General features: G+C 47.8%; 1 protein-coding gene across 2 annotated transcripts in view; it reads left to right on the top strand.

Annotated features, from left to right (window-relative positions):
* Positions 1 to 24,471, top strand: part of LOC126521661 (structural maintenance of chromosomes flexible hinge domain-containing protein 1-like) — a 383,191-nt gene that overhangs the window by 348,020 nt on the left and 10,700 nt on the right. Inside the window, exons 46-48 of one of the 2 annotated variants that reach the window (XM_055065801.2) lie at positions 6,262 to 6,332; positions 14,451 to 14,622; positions 19,199 to 19,300. In XM_055065801.2, coding sequence (XP_054921776.1) covers positions 6,262 to 6,332; positions 14,451 to 14,622; positions 19,199 to 19,300 — 345 coding nt within the window. The remainder of the gene's footprint in view (positions 1 to 6,261; positions 6,333 to 14,450; positions 14,623 to 19,198; positions 19,301 to 24,471) is intronic. The other variant, XM_050170378.3, reaches the window with a different exon arrangement.

Below are 24,471 nucleotides of genomic sequence, written 5' to 3'. Positions count from 1 at the left end.
TCTGTTGAAGCTTAGTGGGCCTTCCTAATTTGGTTGTACCTGGATCAGTATAGCCCCACTCGCTCTCGGCCACTTTTGCCGGTGTCAGGCATCACTCCAAGCCTGCAGATGTAGTGCACTGGAGGAGGTCAAATTCGGGCATCCCATCATCAAATTTTTTTTTTTTAAATGAAGGGGGGGGGGGGGGCGATTTGAACTTCCTGCAATTGCAACCGAGCATTCGACATTGCTCAGTCAGTTCATACCGTAGGCAGGGAGGCCACCTTATCGCCGAAAAGTACAGCCCAGAGACACCTACATGCCTAAGAGATTCGTTGATTTATCTGCCCTCTACAGGTTTGCTTGAATACGGTAAAGCCTGCCCGTCATTTTTCTTTGTTCCTTTTATACAGAAATTTTGCATCATCAAAGGAAGCCTGTTTTGTCAGCGCGCCTCGTAAGTTGCTGTGGATAAGTACTTGAACATTTGTAGTGTTATGTAGAGTGCAGTGCTAACAGCTATTCAAGTATTAGGTTCCCCGAATACGTTTGCAAGATCTGTATAAGCAAGCTCTCCAAAGTATAAGAACAGTGGAACCCCGGTTATACGTCCCCCTGTTTTGTGATGACCTGGGTTTTACGAATGATTAGCACAGTCCCGGCGAAGTCCCCATAGAAGCAATGCATTATAAACCCCGGTTATCCGACGCTATTTTACGCCTGACTCGCGTTATAAAACAACCCTCGCGAAGCACGGGACGGAACGCCGAATGAATGAAAGGTGCTGTGGGTCTCTTACCTCGCTCCGTCTCTCCGCATGCGAAGCGCTTGACACCGCTCGACCGGTTTGCTCCGGCGCAGCTTTCTTCTCTGCCTCGTCTCATCGTTCGTTTTTCTCTCCCCCGCCAGCAGCCGCCCGCGACGCCCGCTGTGCTGAAATAACGTCTTTTCTTCTTCACAATCACTTTCTCCCTCTCTTCTCAGTGGCGTCGCCGGTACTTGTACTGCCGCATTAATTCTTATCGCATTTACTTTTTTGGTAAATTGGGTTTCCAGGCCCTGCAGAGTATGTTAGTAGATTACATTGAAGTTTCTCGTAAATCCGTTACATTTTTGTAGGCACAACTTATGTTCGGATTTCACAACGCTTTTTCGTGGTCCTGAGAAAGGAGCATAATCGGGGTTCCACTGTGTAAGTGCTGTCCAAAGCTGTAGAAAGGCCGAGGACATTTATGGGAACTGCAAAGGATGCCTGCTTCACTCGAGGCTTAGAGCCGCATTGTTACGGCGGCCAGTCTCACCACTCTTAGTATTTACCCGGGAGCGCTAGTTTCAGACGGCAAGAGGCATGCAGATGTGACAACGAGCAGACAATTCGCGGCTTGGGGCTTCTCAGTAAGCGCTGCAAACTTTTTCCTTTTCTTACTTTTTTCACAAGTTTTAAGCGCTGTTCAAATTCGCCGAAAATATATAGCGTACCTAGGCGCGCTCAAGGCCGCATGCGCGCGTGAGATTTGGGAAACACGTCAGGACCACAGAGAATTGACACTACAGTCGAACCCGGCTATATCGAACTCGCAAAAAAACGCCTATCAGTTCGATATAGAGCATAATTCGATATAAGCCTACTGAATAATTGGATGTCATAAAAGCACATACCATTATAAAATCACTTTATTGATGAAACTAGCTAAGTTTCGCATGTAATAGTCCTGCATTTCTTTCTGCTTGGGCAATTTCGCTGCCTGTGACGCACGCACTTCTCCACATTGTCTAAGGAGTCGGAGCAGCTGAGGCCGCAACCTTTCGTATTCGCGCAGAGGCACCGGACTAGTGCGAGCGCACCAATCACTTCGGAGGATGTAGGCAAAAGACCGTCATTGCTTTCCTCATTGTGCCCACTTTCACTTGTGCTCGGTACAATGTCGGCAATGTAGTCTTCGTTTTCGGGCTCTTTCGTGGTCGCGACACTATCATTTGCACTCACAAACTCGTCCATTGTTGATTCGTCAACAGCTTCCAGAAATTCTGACAGCTCGCTCCAAGCTTCCGCAACACCGGCAACGGCTGCGTTGCATTCATCAGAATTTACAGTCGTCGCCAAGCACACGGAAGCCGGCACGGCTGAAGCAATTTCGGATGAACCACTCATACACGGCCGTGCGTATACGTCGGGCGCCACAGACACCGGGGCGAGAGTTTGGCCGCTTTAGCCCTAATTTCCCCCTTATTCTCCAAGATCGTCCTGAGAGTGTTCCTCGGAATCATTCACGCTGCGGGGACACATCCGAATTCTCACCGCGTTCGACCAGATTTATGATTTCGAGCTTCACGACGAAAGGCAAATTCTGCCGCTTCATCACAGTAGCACTGCGGGAGAAGGCCCACAAGGCACACACACAATGGACCAGAAAAGCACCGAGACAACTTGCACTTTCGCCATTTTGCACGACGAGGGCACAAGAGCCTCTGATTGGCTGTCTGAGCAAGCGCTGCGGGCGGGCCAGGATCACATTTTGCAGGGGGGGTGTCGGCGGCTCGTCCGAAGCAGCGCAGTCACGGTAGGGAGAGCGGTTGGATGGAGCCGCGCCGTCGGGTTTCCCCATAACCGCGAGGGAAAGCCAATTTCTGGGGGCACTTTTCGTCGCTCGACATTCTATATATCGGGAGTCACTGCTATTTTTGTTCGATGCAAGCGTAATTTTTGCTATATCTACTCATTGTAACTATACCGTGCCCAGAAATTGTTCTATATATAGAATAATTCGATGTAAGCGGGTTCGATATAGTCAGGTTCAACTGTATATCGTGCAACCTATGACGATTGGCAAAACCCGCAGAGGGCGGACAAATCAACTGATATCTTAGGCATGAAACCTTTACTAAAAGGGCTTTGCAATACACTACTGACATACCTTGCACCTTCTTTTTATTGACAACACTAGAAAATATAATGCGGACAAATTCCTAACATCTGCACATGCCACAATTCTCTCTTTGTAAGCCGTGGTACAGCACGTTGTAAATAGCGGCCGTGAACAACTTTGTTGTCATTCAGTGCACTCGCCGTCATTCCAACCCCCTTCTTGGTTGATTGGTGTAAGCTATCAGCCAGGAGCAGCTGTCTACGGGAATTTCGCATATGATGACATATGCAAGCGTCTGGTAGTTCCGAAGAAGATTAGGAGAAGGCCTCGTTTGACTGAAAGGAAAAAAAGTGTTTGAGAGTGAGTGAGTGAGTGAGTGAGTGAAAACTTTACTGAGCTCTAGTAATTTGTGGTCAGCTTTATTTCTAGTGCTGACCGTAGCTCAGTAGCTGCTGTGGAGGGCAGTTGCTACACTGCTAGCTGTATTGGTTGTACGACAACAAGTTAGCCATCGGGGATACCTAAATTCATTGTACAGGCAAATTCGTTGTAGTTGTCTTTCCTGTAGATGAAACCTGGTCTGTGGTGCAATTTTAGATGGGACACAGTGAGGTACACAGGACGATTCACTGTAGAGTTGTGCACAATGCACAATAAAGGTAGGCATTTGTCCAGAACATAGAAAATTTTGTTGTAGAGGTAATATTGTTATGCAGTAAAAGCTCATTCATTCGGATTTCATAGGACCAAGAGGAAATTCGAATTGAATTGAATGTCAAATTATTGAGAGTATCGAAAAAACAAGGAACAGATGGTTATCAAACCATCACGCATTTACTTACTGTATAAACAAATCCTGTTTCTATTTAGCACAATAGTGGTGCGGAAGCTGCAATTGTCATCTCGTGACAGATCAGTGCTTGCAGCGACGAAGGCCTCATGCTTGCTTTGCCATGTGGCCGCAGCACAAGACGCATAATCTTCATGTGATACATGTTTTTCTATACTGCATGCACATTCAAATGATACTTTCACTGGTGCATTGGTTAGCAACAGAGCATCCATTTATCGAGATGTGCCAGCAGGTTTGATGCAGCGTGCAGGCTGCGGTAGAATTACTTTCATCCTCAGCAGCTTCCACCATGTTGGTGACGTTGCACTGAGTCAAAACAAAACTACTGCTTGTTGCAGCTGCATCAGACAGAACCACAGTTGCTTTCAATGCGATCATGGTGGATAGTGACTACACTATCTAAAGGTTTGATGTAATAGTTCTGCGGAAACCGTAAGGTAGAGAGAAGTAATTAAGGGAAAATGAGGCATCCACTCAATCATAGCAGTTGCTACGAAGGAAACCCATACGGGTTTCTCGAAAGAAATGCCTCGCAGTTGAAGAAAAATTCGTCCTGGTCCGGGGCTCAAACCCGGGCGTTCCTCAAACCCGGGCGGTACGTTGAAGTGGCTGCCTCAGAAAGGCAGTGGTCCCTGGTTCGAGTCCCGGACTAGGACGAATTTTTCTTCAACTGCGAGGAATTTGTTTCGGGGAACCCGTGTTGGTTTCCTTCGTAGCAATTGCTACGATTGAGTGGATGTCTCATTTTCCCTTATCTAAAGGCTTGTGACTAACACGGTGTCATGTGCCACAGTAAGTGCAAGAGTAAAGGCTATAAAAGCACAGGTAAGCACAAAGTGTTCCAGATGCCTGCTGTTCCCGTACTGTTCCTGCTGATGACTATGCTGAGAGAGAGAACCTGGGCAGACTCTACTGATGCGGACTCTGCTGCTTTGCTTTGGTTGGATGCTAGCACCGCTTTTGTTCATTCACGTCGTACATTTACAGCACTCCACCCTTGCTGCGGTCCAAAAGTTGTCTGAATGAACCGGTGTGAGGCCATGTATTTCCAAATTAACGAGTTTGATGCCATCAAATAATGCTTATGCCTGTCGGGACCATATAACAAGTCTTAAATATCTGATATTCTGAATTAATGAGGGTCGAATTAAGAAACCTTTACTGTAGTGGCATTTGACTATTATGATGTGGTATTCTAATATGTTTTAGTATACATTATGTTACTGTATTATTATGTGCGATATTACGATTTCATGCACTATTATGAGCGATGTTATGTCTTACACTCATGGCATTTTTTAGGGGTGTGTGAATATTCGGATATCGCCAAATCAAATCGAACAGTGTACATTCAGATAATTTGATTTGCAAGTCAGCATCTTACTGTGTTCAATGTATTCACGGCGGGAAGCTCGAAATCATAAATGGAGTCAAACGCAGTGAGGAGCCGGATGTCGCCGGAGCATACAAGATTTCAAGGAGTACTGTCAGAATAATATTGAAGAATAAGGGGGAGGTTAGGGCTAATGCGGACAAATGACTCGGTGCCCGCTGTGCCTGACATGTACGCACAGCCGTGTATAAGGCGTTGAGGCGGCAGTGCACAAGTGGTTTCATCCAAAACTGCTTCAAACATGCCTGCTTCCGTGTGCCTTGGGGTGACTCAAAATCCCAATGAGTGCGACGAATCCATTACCGGTGTTGCCGAAGTTTGGAGCGAGCTGTCAAAATTTCTGGAAGCCGTTGATGGATCAACGGGTCAACAAGTTTGTGAGTGCAGATGATGGTGTCGCGACCACGGGAAAGCCCGAAAACTGACTACATTGCCCACATCGTACCGAGAACAAGTGAAAGTGGGTACAATGAGGAAAGCAATGACGATCCGTTGCCCACATCCTCCAATGTGGTTGGTGCACTCGCACTAGTCCGCCCCTTCTGTGCGAATATGGAAGGTTGTGGTCTCAGCTGCTCCGACTCTTTAGACAATGTGGAGAAGTGTGTGCTGTCGCAGGCAGCAAAGTATCCCAAGCAGAAGATTATACAGGATTGTTTTATGCGAAACTAAGCTAGTTTCATTAATAGAGTGCTTTTGTGAATGGTATGTGGTTTCGATGACGTACAATTCTTTAGCAGGGTTATGTTGAATTAGGCCCTATATCGAACTGAACATATTTTTTTTTTTTTCGAGTTTGATGATATAACCGGGCTCGACTGCATTAGGTACCAACTAGCCTGAACCAAGATTTTCTTGATGTTGCATAATTATTTTGTTGTTGATTTTTCTGTGGAAGTCTTTCAGTGGCTGGTAAATATCTTTTTGTTGCTGTAATGAACATATAGTGCATATGGATAATTGGTACTAGCATATAAAGCATTGTTGTTGTTTAGTTAGTGGTACTTAGGACTTCGTAAAGCTGGTGGCTGTAGCTTTTAGGAGAAATCATTCACTATGTTATCATGGAAAATAAAACTGATGTAGTCTGGTTTGGTTTGGTAGGATTTGGTGTATTGCTCTGTAGCCGTTCTGTAGTATTGTACATTTGATCATTCTTCAATTTTCAGTGTTTGCCAACTTCATTGGGGAGACCATTGTTTTAGACACCTTGGATGACGCCACTAAGTATAGGACAGAGGTGAGTAACTTTTTGTATACTTATTATTATGAATGTACATATATGCAGTCACACCTTGATATATTGAACACGGATATATTAGAATATTGCGTATATCGAACACTTTCTATATCACGTAGAAAATTGCCTGCATTTAAAATTTTTTATTTTGAACGGGGTCAGACGTAAAATGGATATATTGAACTCCGCCACCCCAGACCACATGCGCTCTGTTGACAGGCAGTGAGCTTTCCTGCAACACCCTCGAAGATAGCGGTGACGCGATGGGCGTTCCCTACTGCTGTGCACTATAGCTGTACACATCAATCGCGCTGAGGTCAATATTTAAACGTAGCGGCGTATACACGCAGCAGCCGTGGCTAGTTCAACGAAGCTCGACGTCAACGACGCATTGCATTTGCCGCACTTACTCCTCCTTGGTGTCGCACTCTGTGCCTGCCGCGCCTTGCGAGAACTGGTGGTTTGCATCCGCCAAGGCACATGACAGTGCGTGCTCACTGGGCACACTCGTAGACTCCTTAATTTACAGACGCCACTTGGTTATTGACAGTGTTTCAAAATGCTTCGATTGACAGATGTTGAGATCACAGTGGAAGTAGCAGCCACATGAAGACGTTGCCTGATCCCTCAAGCGCTGATGTTGCTCTGCTCCCTACTTAAAATGAGGCTTTAGCTGCTTTGGCCCTTTTACACCACTACTGCAGCACAATAGAGGGCACCGGCCTATCGCTTGTGGATTGTTTAGTCTATGTTGTGGACTCCATGCTTAAGTACGCGGCTGCCAATAAGAAGCGGGCTACACTGCTGCAGCACTTTCAGCCAAATCGAACTATTTCATGATCACAGCGCTGTTTGATATATCGAGGTTCGACTGTAGTCAGCAACAGATTTTTCGCCCATGCCTGATAAGAGGCACCTTCACAGCACTGCCTCTTACCCTACAGAGCCAATGTATAAAGACGTCTGAAGTTTCAAACACTGAAACCTTTCGCTGTCCAATTTTTCAGAATAATTGCCTGACTGCAGGACCCAAACGATAATAATCAAAGCCCCCACCACTGCCATTTTTATTATCTCACAGCGTCGAACCAGTGTTCCTGCACCCCGGTCTACTGGCAGCTGTAGCCACTGTAGTCACCATGGCCACTTGTACTTGGTGCATGTTTGTGTGGCCGCTTTGCACGCATATGTCGAAATGAAACGATAACAAAAATTAATAACAGAAAATGAAGATATTTTTGACAGGAATGAAAACGCAACCGATAGGTACCTATTATTTTGTTTTGGAGGGAAACCGCAATATTCTTCATCGGTTTTCGGTTCAAGGAGAAAGTCGGCAATCCGAAATAACTTATGTCAGGCAACGTCAGAATTAGCGCGTATCTCGGGGGTCCGCGTAAGCACGTATCTCGGGCAGGGACAGTGCGATAGATACTCGGTCGGGCGCTCCTCTATAGTCAGAGTCTGCCACTCGATGCACTAGTAGATGGTGTGGGAGATATGGGGTTCTCCTCCGTACTCTTGGGACAAAGGAACGACAACACAGTAGTGCAAACAGTCACAAGGGCATTTATTGTACCTTTCATAGATCAATGCCTGCTAGCCGAGTCGCTATCCCCAAAACATGCCGATGGGCGCGCGACAAATCTGGAAGTCCGACTTACCGCGACCGCATTGCGAGCGAATACGTTCGCCCCATGCTGGATCCCAACGCCTGGTCGTTCGCGTGTACAGTCACACGAATGGTGGCACGTTCGAAGGCGGCCACGCGAGACAGTCTCGCAGAAGCATCCGACGGCGCCCGCACGGACGTCCGCGCCCGCCGACGACCTCGAACCCAAGAGACCAAGCGCCTTCCCTTTCGGCGCCCAAGTAACCCCGCAGCAGCGCGACAGTCGCGCCATCTCTCGCACCGCGCTTGTACCACTCCGACCGCCAGGCCACGCGAGCCGTGCGGGAAAACAGCATATCAGGGGATGCGCTATGCGGGAAAAACATCAGGGGACGCGCGAGAGTCGCGCATCCCCACATCCCCCATCCCCCCAACCTTAAATCACTTCTTATTCCGGCGAAACATGTCACACGGTCTAACATTAACCCGTGCTTCGCGAACAAGATAGTACATGCAACAGTGGCCGCGCTGAGGAAATGTCCACACGCTGTCCATAACATGCGAGCCGACTGTCCTTGGCGTACACCGCTGGCGTCCGCCGGTCACAGCAGCAGCTTTGCGACTCGACGGCACGATTCCAGGCCAGGACTCCGGAAACGACGCAGTAGTCGGTACGAGCAAGCGTCGCTCGCGCCGACGCGCCCTGCTGGCAAGAGCCGCCGTAGCTGTCGGTGACTGCCGGCTCTTTTGTTTGCCGCCGAGGGTTGTGAGCTGGATACAGGAGGCCGCCGAAGCCGCCGCGCCGAACTGGCCACAGCATCACCATCGCCCGGGGTGGCTCAATCGTAGTCCGGAGCAGCAGCGCAGACGATGTGCAGGTGACAGCAAGCCAGGGGTGACTCCAATCACGCTGCGTACACTCAAAACACTCGGCAAACACTAAAGTAGTGCAAGGGTGAGGAATTCTGCATGCGCATCGCCCACGTGGTACGATGTTCAACTCGGCTAGCGAAAGATCGGGCAGCTACTCAGATGCTAAGTTCAAGTGAACGAAGCTCGCTTCCTTGAGCCGAATGAGTAATTTCAATTCGTGCGAGGCTAAATAGAATGAGGGAAGCAAATTGCAACGCCTCAACGCCACGGTCCACCAGGTTGTGTCCCTCCACGTGCGACAGGCAGCTTCGTAAAGCCTTAGGCCTAAAGCGTCGCTACTCAACAACACCCAAAATGAGCACAAAACAGGCAGCCGCGAGGAGACGTTAGCTCTGTGAGGTGGTCCTTCTCCGCTCGGTGCACACAGCATCCGAGTTGACGGCGCCCACCGTCCCAGACGGTGTCGGAGTGCCCGGTGCCAGGCCGCAATACCAGTCAGCCCGTCGTGGCACCCGTGGCCCGCGGCCACCCGGCTCCCAGAGCCGCGACTTCATCAGAGTCAAAGAGATAGGAGAAGCTATTTACATAAGAAATTCGGACCACCCACGAGGCTTCCGTACTCATTCGCTTCAGGCTTGCCACTGCTCCGCGGGCGCTCAGCCTCGCTCTCCCAGGATGCAGACCACGTGGCTCTCGTACCGACGAATGTTATTAAAAAAAAAACACTCGCGAAAAGGCTTAGCATGTTGACATGTTCAAACACACTACAGCCTCCGTCGCCTCGCTCAAGAAAGCACGCCGCCGATTCTAGCGATCAAAATTCACGCTAGGCCTACGCTTCGGTTCAAACAAAGGTCTTGAACGAAGCAAAACTGTTAAATCTATCGTCCGATGCCCCAAGAGCCCCACGTTGGGCGCCAGATGTGGGAGATATGGGGTTCTCCTCCGTACTCTTGGGACAAAGGAACGACAACACAGTAGTGCAAACAGTCACAAGGGCATTTATTGCACCTTTCATAGATCAATGCCTGCTAGCCGAGTCGCTATCCCCAAAACATGCCGATGGGCGCGCGACAAATCTGGAAGTCCGACTTACCACGACCGCATTGCGAGCGAATACGTTCGCCCCATGCTGGATCCCAACGCCTGGTCGTTCGCGTGTACAGTCACGCGAATGGTGGCACGTTCGAAGGCGGCCACGCGAGACAGTCTCGCAGAAGCATCCGACGGCGCCCGCACGGACGTCCGCGCCCGCCGACGACCTCGAACCCAAGAGACCAAGCGCCTTCCCTTTCGGCGCCCAAGTAACCCCGCAGCAGCGCGACAGTCGCGCCATCTCTCGCACCGCGCTTGTACCACTCCGACCGCCAGGCCACGCGAGCCGTGCGGGAAAACAGCATATCAGGGGATGCGCTATGCGGGAAAAACATCAGGGGACGCGCGAGAGTCGCGCATCCCCACAATGGGCAGCGTAGCAAAACCCACGGCTTGCTCACTGAAGAGCTTAATGTTTCGTTTTCTACGCGTACAAGGCTTTGTTACCAAAGCTTTACAGTTCGTTTAAGTTTGTTTTATCGGAACGGTGGTCTCACATTTCAGCAAATACACTTGATGACATACTGCTTCTGAGATCATCCTCAGTGCCTTGAGTATGATCTCAGGATTCATAATTCACTTATTGAGAAAAATACTATGTTTTTATCATTACTTTGCTTTGAAAATGTTTGCACGCAAACCCACTGTTATGAACTGTTACGGATCATTATTTTTTCATTCCAGATCAGAACCAGAGTGGAACATTTCATTCCTACACCCTCCTTTGTACTATCGTGTGCTCTGCAATACTAGGCGTAGCTGCTTCGATGTTTGTTACCAAGCTTCCTGCTGTTTGGTCCTGTGTTTTTTATTGGAAGGGTTTGTTGCTGTCAGCAGTGTCACCGACTCCGCCTTCGTCATTCTTCGCACCGTAGAAAGCATGGCAAGGGTTTAAAAAGCGTTACATGATGCAAGTTCCCAAAACTAGCTTTGCCGCAATACAAAGGTGCTATGCAGCCTAGCATATGCAATGTATTTCGATGAATTATACCAAGTGTGAAAAGGAGCCAGTGTCACGGGACATAGTATGTGTTCCTTAATCACCTCACCATCTCTCACACTCAACATCTCCTGCCACAGTACAAGCCCCAAGATGCCTAATAAGTGTACTGGCAGGCCATCAGGTCTAATACGGACGTGGCTGCGATGATTTGAGCCCTTGAGAGTTGTGAAAGGAATGTATTTGTTTTTCCAAACTACTTGATTTTTCAGACGTTTTCATCGTCCTATGGGAGTCTGAAAAATTGGATGTTGATTATATATAAACACAGTAGAATTCTAATAATTCGACCCTGATTGGACCTTTGAATTAAGTGGAAGACAGGGCAGGTCAAAAGGCAAAAGAACATATTGTACAAACGTATTGTCATTTCATTTACCAAAAAATTCCAATATTTTGGTGCTATTTGCACTACTGAATGCTTGAAATGTCATAAAGCTTGTTCATGGCTCATTGCATGCCCCCCCATCCCCCTTCTGTATCTACCAGTGGTTTCTGATAGCATGGTTCTGTGACATTTAGTAGTCCCATTGCTTTTTGTTTAGCAAAGGCCTATGGTATTGACAAGTAGATTTTATTTTCAATATAATGTAGTTTTTCTAAATCATTAATAATTCAGGGTGTCTACCAACCGGGAAAACCAGAAAAACCTGGAATTCTGGAGAAACTAAGGGAAAACTCAGGGAATTTGTGCCTCTATCAGGGAAAATTAGCCGTAATTTTATTGAAATGGTCGAAGTCGCGGTAATGCTGGCTCAAGTAACAGACAGGAATCGTAATGAATTGTCTTTGACGCCCTGTCATAGGCTGGAGGAGTTGCCAGTGTACAGTCATGGTGGATCCACACGACGGACGAAATCCGTCTTTTTCGCGACGGATGGCGCATCACGTGACCACACGTCACGGATTTGTGCCGTCCGTGCGTCGTCCGCGACCCCCACGGACGGAAAATGCCGAGCTATTTTTCGCATCCGGATTTTGGGGGTCGTATGCTGCGGATTTAGCCTAGTATGTTCTACAGTTTGGCAACAGGCGCGGCTTTGGGATCTTTCTGAAACAGCTTCATCGCTGCTGACACCATTCGTGTCTGTTCGTGCGCACGTGACTCGCACAAGAGCGACTGAAATGAACCTGAGCGACGAGGCAACTTCGGTCTTCTTACATATCGTGGAGCAGTTCCCCGCGTTGTGGGACATGACTCTCACCGATTACGCAGACACGAGAGCGTAACAAGACCTTTTTCCATGAAACAAGCACTCGTCATCATCCAATTCAGACAAAACAGCAGCCATTGCGGCCAAACATTGTTTCCTTTCAATCTCCATTTTCATTCAGAGTTAAAAACACGTATGACCAAGTCCTTGTTACACCGATGGCGCCATCTAGAGTGAGTAGAAACAAGCAATCATATTAACTTACGGCCACTGAGATCCGCCCGGGCCGCCGCAACATCTTCAAGGCCATGTTCAACCAATACAGCCACTCTAAGCCTACACGCCGAGAATCTGAGTATCTCTTTCGGAAACGGTGCCCACTCATCACGAATACATTGCTGTCGAAGCTTCTGGACACAAATTTAGACCAAATACAAGCCTCAGTTTGCAAGTTACGGGCCACACAGTGGACGACGACGACTTGACAGGTTCGAGGCGGACAGCAGTCGCTTCGGGCGGTGCCGCCATCTTTATTTTTCCGGCGTGGTCATCTGCTCAGTCCGTCCGTCGTCTGGATGCGCTTCGCAGCCGGACGGGTGGCGGAATAAGCGTCCGCGGCACAGATTTGCGCAGAGCCGTCCGTCGTGTGGATACACCATCAATGACCAACTTTCCGGATTCTCGATAATTTGGACAGCTTTGCGGCACCACTATGTACCCCATAGAGTCAATGTATCACAACGTCTGAAATTTCGGACGCAAGAAATCTTCGCCATCCGATTTCCTGAACGTTTTGCCATGACCGCAGGTCTAAAACGGCCACCACCGCTGCCATTTTGATTACCTCGCCACCTCAAACCGGCGCTCTCGCACACAGATCAGCTGGCAGCCGTAGCCACCACTGCGTGGCTACGGCCTAGCTGCTTCGACGTTTGTTATGAAGCTTCTTGCCATTGGGTGCTGCGTTTACTATTGAAATAATTTGCTGCTGTCAACAATGTCACGGACTCCGCCTTTGTGGTCCTCACAATTGGCTTAGATGGTTGGAAAGCACGGTGCATTGCATAATGCCGGTTCCAGAAAGTCACCTTTGCCTCTGTACAGAAATGTTACTTGGTGAAGCATACGCAAAAGTTTTGCAGTGAAGCATTACAAGCTTGGGAAGTGGCTATTGCCACGGGACACAGTATGTATTCCTTAATTATACACGCGTGCACCCGGTATTTCCTGTCGCAGTACGAGCACCGATATGCCTAATACGTGTACTGACAGTCCTTCAGAGCGTTTTCGAATGTGCCTGTGGTGCTTTGAGCCCTTAAGGGCAGTAAATGACATCATTTATTTTTTCCGGCTGGCCGATTTTTCGGACGTTCTTGCGGCCCTTAGGGAGTTCAAAAAATCGGACGTGGACTGTGCAACTGACCAAGAAGATGCTTCAAATGGTCCGTGGGGCAAACAAGTGGCGGAAGGAGGACAAGAACATAAAGACCTACGCATTGGGGAATGAACGGGAAAAAAAGCGTGCTGCCACCGTTTTGAGCTCAAACAAACGAAGTGTGGGCTGATGCCGAGATGCAGGTGTCCCTCATTCAAACCAATATAAACCCTTTAAATTAGTGAAACTCAACACAGGCATCGTGCGCGGAATCAAAGTTGGTTGAGAGGGAATCTCAACTGTGACAAAGTTCAGGCCTCATACCACTGAGCTTGCTATCAGTTGATAGAAATAGCTCATATTCAAAAATATTTGCTTCTGTATGCATCTCTTTTTTATTTGCATTTGAGCATGTCCGACTCGATCTGCAATTTTTTTTTCGAAACCATTTTGTTTGCTGTGCATTTTACTAACCTCTCCCTTCTATTCTTTTTTTGAATAACATAAACACTACGCCTTAGTATTCAAATTGAATTAAGTCGTCTTTTTTAAATTTTGTTTATATGCTTACTAGAGAGTGACAGCATCAGGCGATACGGTTTCAGCCTGTCTTGACATAAAACATAGTTCTGTATCACTCAGGCAATTTTGCAAAGGCACTCGGGGAAAACCTGGAAAACTCTGGGAATTTGGAAATGTCAACTTGGTAGACACCCTGTAATTCCACTTGCCTCCCTTCTACAGTCATTGGCATAATCTGACATGATGGGAAGCTGCTTTGGGCATTTGAAGGCGGTGTCATCACTTGATTTTTGACTGTCGTGTTGCTTTTTTCCTGCCAAACTACCAGATCTTTGCTCTTTGCGATAGTTGCCTGTTAATGCATTTCAGAAGTGTTATTTTTTTCCATTGTATGTTTCTTGCTAATTGTTAAAAAGCTTCTATAAAAAAAAATTAGGTCAGGGTCTACAGTGTTTCATGTGAAGTGGTGTGCAAAATTGTCTTGCAGGTGACGAAGTTCAGTGCCTGCCCAACCTTGCTGGCCAAGACGGGTGAGCGCATTGCCAGCACGGGTAAGTTCGGTGGTCACCAGAACCGAGCACCCCCCCTTGCCCAGCTGCAAGGCAGTGTGTTTGGTGAGCCCCCCATGAAAGACCTTGACCGAGTTCAGGACCAAATCCGTAAGTTGACACAAGTGCCAGTTAAATTCTCATGAAAGGTCCTTGTTTGAGGGAATGTATTTGTATTCGGAGGCTTGATATATAATGTTCATGAAAAAGTGGACAATAACATGCATGGCAAGACATCCAGCAGTGTGCAGGAGTGCATGGATTTTCACTACTGCACAAAAAGATGCTGTCATATAAGGTTCCGTGCTTCTTAAGTTTAGAAGCATGTTCCAGTGATATGCTTAGAATTTGGACTTTAAGAAAGGAAGCTTTGGTGTTTAATTTGTTACTACTGAAAAAATAAATTAAGGGACCTTGCACCACTTTTTCAACATAAGGAAGTCAGTGCTCTTGTGAAAAACCAAGTAAAATATTGCTCACTTCGATCTTGCGGGGAACAAACAGTACAATGCAAATCACCTAAAATGATGGGATACATTTAGCCATATATTGGTTATAACGATGAGCCAGCTTAATAGTATCAAGTTAAGCATTAGGGCTGTGAGAAAAGAAAAAATAAACTTATAACAATATGTTATGATCACATGTCGGATACAACAAGCAAACTTTTGCCTTATGGACGGTGTTTTTTTATTCAGACTGAGCTTGACATTTGTTTTGCTAAGTTCACCTTAAATGATTGAGGCTGAGATGGGGAAAAGTTTGCGTACATGAGTTCATATCTGCCGCCATTACCATGCAGTATGTCTTGCTCGTGCACTGATTGTGAAAACAATGGAGAGCATCTAGAGTTGGCACAGGGCACCACAAGATAGCACTAGCTGCTTCATGTTTGTGTCACGCGTTGCCCATGATCATGCTCCATCTGCATCCAGAGGGAGAGAGAGAGAAAAAAGAAAGCTCTAAGTGAAAAGTGGCGGCGCAGTGGTGCCCGCCCTTTCTACACTCTCTCTCAGCAAAAGGGGAATCTATGGCAGAAAGGCACTGCAGAAGCAGTCCTGAAGCAGCGGACAGCCCAATTTGCAGACGATGGTGCTGACAAAGTGCAAAGCTGTGTCGTTTGAGACAAAGGTACAATATTGCAAGACTCAAAAAAGGATGAGCTCATGCAGTTGTGAAACCGGGAGCGGCGGGTGATCAAGAAGGCTGGAGCCAGTGGCCATGCCAATCAATGGAAAATGTTGGCTGCGTACGCGAATGTGAAACCTCCCGCTGTAGTGAAACCAACACGGTGGTGGAAGCTGCTGACATTATCGAGCTCTCGGAGCATGTCGCTACTGACAATGAAAACAGGTAGTGCTTCGATAAAGGAGTTTATAAGTGCAGGTAGTGCTGCCTCGTTCTACGAAGAGATCTCCTACAAGGTGATAGTTGTTGCGACAGACGGCGGCGTTGGGTGACAGGGGAGGACAGCAGCAGCAGTGGTGACAAAATTAACAATGGGCAGTCTTTGACCTCAACCCCGATGGTAATGCAAAGTGCACTATCACCGATTGAGTCATGCAAGCCAAAGGATTGCTTCTGGCTTTAGTGCAGCAGCTGGAGGCAATGCAAACTGGGGTTGTAAACTCAAAACTGCCACGAAAACAAGTACAGATTTTTACTTTTTCTGCATGCCTACAACTTGACACACTGTTTAAAGGTATAAACAAACATTTTGTTTTCCACAGCCTACTTTTTACAATGTCAATTCTTTAGTGCAAGTGGTAAATTTGGGTTTGGAGCTAGTACAAACATTTGGTCGGAAGGTTTCTTTTACATCAGTCCAGATGTAGTGCTGATAGGTAAAACTATCAGACTTTTAGTTCTTTTTGATATCATTATAAGTGGACTGTATTGCTTGAAGGATGGCCTTGCTTCCCCACCAGCCCCATAATCCTTCAATTGACCAGATCAGACATTTTTGGATTAAGGTGGTGGCTACTAAATTGAAACATAGCAATATCAGGTTCAAGAATTTCGACTCTATGTACATTTATTGGTGCAATACATAACCAAATATCTGCACAGCGGTAACAATAGTACTGCAACTTGCTGTTGCCAACGGCACCTAGCTCTCTTGCTCAAGGAAGCGCTAGCGCTTCAGCTATTTTCCACCAAATATTGCCTCACAATAACAAGAAATGTTATTAGATGAATGTACAGTCAAATCTCGATAATTCAAACTTGAAGGGGCCCTAAAATTTGTTCAAATTACCAGAAGCTATCAATTTTATGAAGATATAGAATTAGCGATGAGAAAAGTGCAAACTCGGTATACTGTAGTAATGGGCGACTTCAATCAAAAGTGGGGAAAAGGCAGGCTGGTGAATAAGCGATTGGAAACTACGGCGTTGATTCTAGGAATGCTACAGGAGAGATGCTGATAGAATTCGCAGAAAGGAATCAGCTTAGAATAATTAACACCTTTTTCAGGAAACGTAGCAACAGAAAGTGGACCTGGAAAAGCCCTAATGGTGAAACAAGAAATGAAATTGATTTCATACTCTCTGCCGATCCCTACTTAGTCCAGGATGTAGACGTGATAGGTAAGGTAAAGTGCAGTGATCATAGGTTAGTGAGGGCTAGGATTCACTTCAATTTGAACAGAGAAAGAGTAAAATTGGTCAAGAAGTAACAGGTCAACCTAGAGGCAATAAGGGTAAAAGCAGACAAATTTAGGCTGGTACTTGCAAACAAATATGCAGCCTTAGAACAGAGAGATGATGAAGATGACATAGAGGTAATGAATGAAACTGTAACTATGCTGGCTTCAGAGGCAGCAATTGATGTGGGAGGCAAGGCACCAAGACAACCAATAGGCAAGCTCTCCCAAGTAACAAAGGACCTAATAAAGAAACGACGAAGAATGAAAGTGTCCAACTCAAGAGATAAGATAGAACTTGCTGAACTGTCAAAACTGATCAACAAGGCGAAAATAAGTGATATTCGAAAAAATAACATGAAAAAGACTGAAGAAGCCGTAAAAAATGGACACAGCCTGAAATCAGTGAGAAAGAAATTTGGCATAGGACAAATCAAGATGTATGCACTGAAAGATAAGCAGGGTAATATTGTTGCAGGAAGAAAGCAGGCTCTCGAGTGTAAAATAATGTATATTTACAACTGAGGTTAATGCCGTTCAGGCAACTGCCAGACTTCGTCTTCCTCTCGTCCAATGCAACTTCTTCCTTCCCTTGGTAACATCACCCTCCCGGCTGAGTAGCTCCGTCCCGGTGCAAGTTACAGAGCCTCACTTAATGGGGGGGACATAGGGCTTCAGCCTGGCGACGTGAACAACATCGCTGGTGACGTTGGGAGGCACTGAAGGCTGACCGACTGGGGCGATCTCGTATGTCACGTCGGACAGTTGGCGTAAGATCTGGTACGGACCAGAATAACGGGAAAGTAGTTTCTCCGACAAGCCGACGCGACGTGAAGGCGTCCAGAGAAGGACAAGGGAACCAGGTGAAAAATGGGAGTCTCGGTGCCGAAGGTCATAGCGTCGCTTTTGAGAAGCTTGCGAGACTGTGAGGCGATGACGGACGACTTCACGGGCCCGGGCGGCTAAGTCAATAGCATCGCGAGCGTAACCAGTGCTAGGTGATTGTACTGCGGAAGGTAGCAACGTGTCAAAGGGCAAGGTGGGTTCGCGGCCATACAACAGGTAAAATTGTGAAAATCCGGCAGTGTCGTGACGGGACGAGTTGTATGCGAAAGTGATGTATGGTAAAGCGACGTCCCAGTCGCGGTGATCGTCGGAAACGTACATGGCCAGCATTTCAGTTAGCGTGCGGTTGAGTCGCTCGGTGAGGCCGTTCGTTTTAGGGTGGTACGCGGTAGCAATCTGTTGTTCTGTAAAACAGGAGCGGAGCAGATCGTCGACGACCTTCGATAGAAAGTGGCGGCCACGATCCGTCAGCAACTGGTGAGGGGCGCCGTGGTGCAAGATGACGTCGTATAGTAAGAAGTCAGTGACATCTGTAGCGCAGCTGGTTGGTAGCGCTCGTGCGATGGAATATCTCGTGGCATAATCGGTTGCTACAGCAATCCATTTGTTTCCTTTGTTGGAAATTGGAAAGGGGCCAAGGAGGTCTAGGCCCACACGGAAGAAGGGCTCTGTAGGGATATCAATTGGTTGCAGCAAACCAGTGGGAGGCATAGCAGGCGTCTTCCGGCGCTGACACAGGTCGCAAGAAGCGACATAACGGCGCACAGAGCGATAAATGCCGGGCCAGAAGAAGTGTCGCAGCAGGCGGTCGTATGTACGAGTGATGCCCAGATGTCCAGCAGTAGGAGCGTCGTGAAGTTGCTGGAGCACGGCTAGTCAAAGGTGCTCGGGAACGACTAGGAGGAGCTCCGGGCCGTCAGGACGAACGCTACGACGGTATAAAGTTCCATCGCGCAAGGTGAACATCCGGAGGGACGGGTCATTGGGCTAGGAGCTTAGGCGTTCCATAAGTGTTCGAAGAACAGGATCTTTGCGCTGCTCATCGCCAATATGGAGGAAGCCAGAGAGGGATAGAACACTTATGTCCGAGTCTGCATCGGTATCGTCCGGTTGATCCATGGGATTGCGAGACAGGCAGTCAGCGTCTTTATGCAGGCGCCCTGACTTATACATAATAGAAAATGTATATTCTTGTAGACGCAAGACCCAACGTGCAAGTCGTCCGGTTGGGTCCTTCAAAGAGGAGAGCCAGCAGAGAGCGTGATGATCGGTTACGACGCAGAAGCTCCGACCCAAAAGGTACGGCCGAAATTTCGCGACCGCCCATACAAGCGCGAGACATTCTCTCAGTAATGGAGTAATTTCGCTCGGGCATGAAAAGAAGGCAGCTAGCGTAAGCGATGACACGGTCTTGGCCCTGTTGACGCAGAGCGAGGACAGTGCCGATGCCATGACCACTCGCGTCAGTTCGTACTTCAGTGGGCGCAGAAGGGTCAAAGTGTGACAGAATTGGGGAAGTTGTAAGCCGCTCAATCAGGGTAGAGAATGCTTTCTCCTGCAGTGGTCCCCAAGAGAAAGAGACGTCTTTCTTAAGAAGGTCAGTGAGAGGGTGAGCTATGTCGGCAAAATTTTTCACAAATCGCCGGAAATAAGAGCATAAGCCCAGAAAACTACGGACATCATTTGTTGAACAAGGTACAGGAAAATTCTGCACGGCGTGAACTTTCTGTGGATCAGGTTGGATTCCGGCGGTGTTTACGAGATGGCCGAGCATGTTAATTTCACGGCAACCGAAATGGCACTTGGACGTGTTTAGCTGAAGGCCAGCCCTGCGAAACACGGAGTATGGTTGTGAGGTGCCGCAGATGGCTCTCAAAGTTAGGCGAAAACACAATCACATCGTCAAGGTAACAGAGGCATATAGACCACTTCAAGCCGCGCAAGAGAGAGTCCATCATGCGCTCGAATGTAGCTGGCGCATTGCATAATTCAAAGGGCATGACTTTAAATTGGTACAGACCGTCCGGTGTGACGAAGACGGTTTTCTCGCGGTCCATCTCATCGACGCTAATCTGCCAATAGCCGGAGCGGAGGTCAATTGATGAAAAGTATTGGGATACGTGAAGGCAGTCAAGAGCGTCATCAATGCGAGGCAGGGGATAAACATCCATCTTTGTTATCCTGTTGAGGTGACGGTAGTCAACGCAGAAGCGCCACGAGTTGTCTTTCTTTACTAAGACAACTGGTGATGCCCACGGGCTACTTGAAGGTTCAGTGATGTCTTTGTCCATCATCCTGTCTACCTCTTTTTGTATGATGGCCCTTTCTGTTGCGGAGACACGATATGGCTGCCTATGAATGGAGCTGGCATCACCGGTGTTGATGCGATGTGTGACAACAGATGTCTGGCCAAGTGGACGGTCGTCCAAATCAAAGATGTCCCGATAAGATGACAGGAGGTGACAAAGAGCTGCTGATTGCTCGGAAGGAAGGTCAGGGGCGATCATCTTAGAAACATCGTCCGTAGGCGTCGCGTACAAAGGAGTGGGTGACAAAGGTCCGTTGGTACTGAGGAAGGATTCAGAGGTCAAAGAAGAAACCTCAAGTTCTTCCAAAGGAGTAATATGCGCTATGGCGATACCGTATGGCAGCCCATGCGACGAAAATCCAAAATTGAGGATGGGCTTGCGAGTGCAGTTTTCGCGGATCCGGACTAAGGTGCTCGGCAGGGCAATGTTGCGCGACAAAACCACATCAGTAAGCGGCGACACGACGTACCCGCCATCAGGTACGGGAGGACAGGGCGTCAGGAGGACATTTGTAGCCACTTGTGAAGACAGCCTTGCAAACTCAGCAGAACATAAGCGGTGTGAAGCACAAGTTGTTGCATCGGCAGGAAGTGGCAGATCCAACTGTGCAACACCTGTGGAGCAGTCAACTTGGGCAGAGTGTTTCGAAAGGAAGTCGAGGCCGAGAATTAGGTCGTGCGGACAGTGTTCAAGGACGATAAATAGAACAACGGTATAATGGGCCCCCAATGGTCACACGTGCTGTGCACATTCCAAGGACAGGTGAAGTACTCCCATCGGCGACTCACACAGTGCCCAGTACGGCAGGTGTCAGAACCTTCTTGAGCCTTCGGCGGAGAGCAGCGCTCATAACGGAAAGCTGCGCTCCTGTATCAACGAGAGATCTAACAGGAACGCCATCAACTTTCATGTCCAGTAGGTTTCCACATGTAGGCAGGGTCAACAGAGGATTTGTGGGCCGGGTCGTAGTTGCAGCTTCACCTCCGGGAGCTGCACCGCCTAGTTTCCCGAAGCGAAGCGACCGGTTGCAGAAGGGGACGAAGAACGGTGAACGAGAGGCGAACGGGACCTACGACCTTGCGGAGACGGGGAGCGGCTAGATCTTGGTGGAGCACTGTCGGCGTTGATGTTCCTAGTCGGCGTATAGGGCGAGAAAGTGCGATTGTCTGGTACTTGGCGGTAGTGACTCCGAGACGACCACCGAGGAGGCGACGACCAATGGTTGCGGTAATGACGGGTGATGTGTCGAATACCGGAACAATTAAAGCAGATGGGTTTATCATCCGCTGTGTGCCAGTCAGCTGGGTTGCGACGGGGTGGTGGAAAGCTTTGCGTCTGGGAGCAAGTGGCCGGAGAAATCTGGTAGGTGTTTGTATGGCGGACCTAGCTGAGAGATGGAATGCCCAAACTTGCTATTTCCTCCCGAACGACCGCTTGTATAAGGGAGATAGCGGGCACGCTTTCCTGACAGTCGGGACGAACTGGAGCCAGAGCCATGGCCTCAAGCTCACGGCGAACGATGCGCGTGGTATCTTCCGGTGCTGCGGGCTGAACGAACCGCGGCGGGTCTTCGCAAGAAGGTGTCACGGCGGTATTGGGCAATCGGTCGAAAGTTTAAGCGACGCGGCGGCCCTTTACTTGTTCGAAGCGCCGGCACTCCTTTACAATTGCATCCACAGTGGCACAATCCTTACACATCAGGAGATTGAAGGCATCGTCTGCAATACCTCTCAGTATGTGACCAATCTTGTCTGCCTCGGTCATGTTGTCATCAGCCTTGCGACAGAGGGCCAGCACATCCTGTATGTACATGACATAGGATTCTGTGGACGTCTGAGCGCGGCACGCAAGTTCTTTTTTTGCTGCCAGCTGACGACCGACAGGTCTGCCAAACAGGTCTCGCATTTTTTCTTTGCAGACATCCCAGCTCGTTAGGTCAGCTTCGTGTGTGTCGTACCATTGCTTCGCAATTCCTCTTAGATAAACTATCACGTTTGCTAGCATCATTGTTGGATCCCACCTGTTGTTATCGCACACTCGCTCGTACATCGTAAGCCAGTCCTCGACGTCGGCGTTGTCCGTGCCACAAAATGTCCCTGGGTCCCGCGGATGAGTGAGGATGACCATTGGCACGGGCTGCCGAGTCGTTGTCGCTTGTGTCGGTTGATTTGCCATTGTGGCGGCAGGTAGATGACGTCCGCTGCGAAGTTCCGTGATTGTACCCCGCACCTCCACCAAAATGTTGCAGGAACAAAGCAGGCCCACGAGTGTAAAATAATGTATATTTACAACTGAGGTTAATGGCGTTCAGGCAACTGCCAGACTTTGTCTTCCTCTCGTCCAATCCAACTTCTTCCTTCCCTTCACCGTAACAATATCATCAGCAATCTCGACAATATAGTAAAGGAAGTGGAAGAATTCTATACTGACCTGTACAATACCCAGAGGAGTCAGGATGCCTCCATTAGAAACAGTAATGAACAGGACACAGAAACTCCTCCTATAACTAGCGGTGAGGTCAGAAGGGCCTTGCAAGACATGAAACGAGGAAGAGTGGCAGGAGAAGATGGAATAACAGTCGATTTAATCAAGGATGGAGGAGACAAAATGCTTGGAAAACTGGCGGCTTTTTATACGAAGTGTCTATCGACTGCAGGGGTCCCTGAAAACTGGAAGAATGCAAACATTATACTAATCCACAAAAAGGGAGATGTTAAAGAATTAAAAAATTATAGGCCCATTAGCTTACTCCCAGTATTATATAAAATAATTACCAAAATAATCTCCAATAAGGGCAACACTGGACTTTAGTCAGCCAAGTGAACAGGCTGGCTTCAGGAAGGGATACTTTAAAATGGATCACATCTATGTCATTAATCAGGTTATCGAGAAATCTGCAGAGTGCAATAAGCCTCTCTATATGGCTTTCATAGATTACGAAAAGGCATTTGATTCAGTAGACATACCAGCAGTCATAGAGGCATTACGCAATCAAGGAGTACAGAACGCTTACGTAAATACCCTGGAAAATATCTATAGAAGTTCTACAGCTACCTTAATTTTAGACATTAAAAGCAGGAAGATACCTATAAAGAAAGGGGTCGGACAGGAAGACGCAATCTCTCCAATGCTATTCACTGCGTGCTTGGAAGAACTATTCAAGCTATTAAACTGAGAAGGCTTAGGAGTAAGGATCGACGGCGAATATCTCAACAACCTTCGGTTTGCCGATGACATCGCTCTATTCAGCAGCAATGCAGACAAGTTACAACAAATGTCTGAGGACCGTAACAGAGCGAGTGTAAGAGTGGGGTTGAAGATTAGTATGCAGAAGACAAAGCTAATGATGAATAGCCGGGCAAAGGAACAAGAGTTCAGGATCGCGAGTCAGCCTCTAGAGTCTGTGAAGGAGTATGTTTACCTAGGTCACTTAATCACGGGGAACCCTGATCGTGAGAAGGAAATTCATAGAAGAATAAAGATGGGTTGGATCGCATACAGCAGGCTTTTTCAGCTTCTGATTGGAAGCTTACCGTTATCATTGAAAAGGAAGGTGTACAATCGGTGCATGCGACCAGTGCTGACAATGGGGCAGAGACTTGGGAGACTGACAAAGAAGCTTGAGAACAAGCTAAGGACCACGCAAAGAGCAGTGGAACTAAGATTGCTAGGCATAATATTAAGAGACAGAAAGCGAGCAGTTTGGATCAGAGAGCAAACGGGTATCGACGATATGCTAATTGACATCAAGAGAAAAAAATGGAGCTGGGCAGGTCATGCAATTCGCCAGTTAGATAATCGTTGGTCCATTAGGGTTACAGAATGGGTACCAATAGAAGGGAAGCAGAAGACTAGGTGGAGCAATCAAATGAGGAAATTCGCGGACGCTAGTTGGAATCGGTTGGCGCAGGACAGGGGTAATTGGAGATCGCAGGGAGAGGTCTTAGTCCTGCACTGGACATGAAACAGGCTGATGATGATGATGGTAATAATGATGACGGATTGAATGGAGGACTTGCCTGCAGTGGCACATGTGCGCTGAGCTAACAAATGAGTGGGAAGTTTCAAAAGATTTATTCACGTGTATTTACAAATTACAGTCAACATACAATTTTTCGGACCCCATAGGGGCCACAAAACATGAAAAATCAGGTGGTCCGA

Source organism: Dermacentor andersoni, chromosome 6, assembly GCF_023375885.2.
Source record: "Dermacentor andersoni chromosome 6, qqDerAnde1_hic_scaffold, whole genome shotgun sequence".
Lineage (NCBI taxonomy): Eukaryota > Metazoa > Arthropoda > Arachnida > Ixodida > Ixodidae > Dermacentor > Dermacentor andersoni.
Note: the sequence above shows the minus strand (reverse complement) of the source record. Positions and strands in the feature narration are given on the sequence as shown.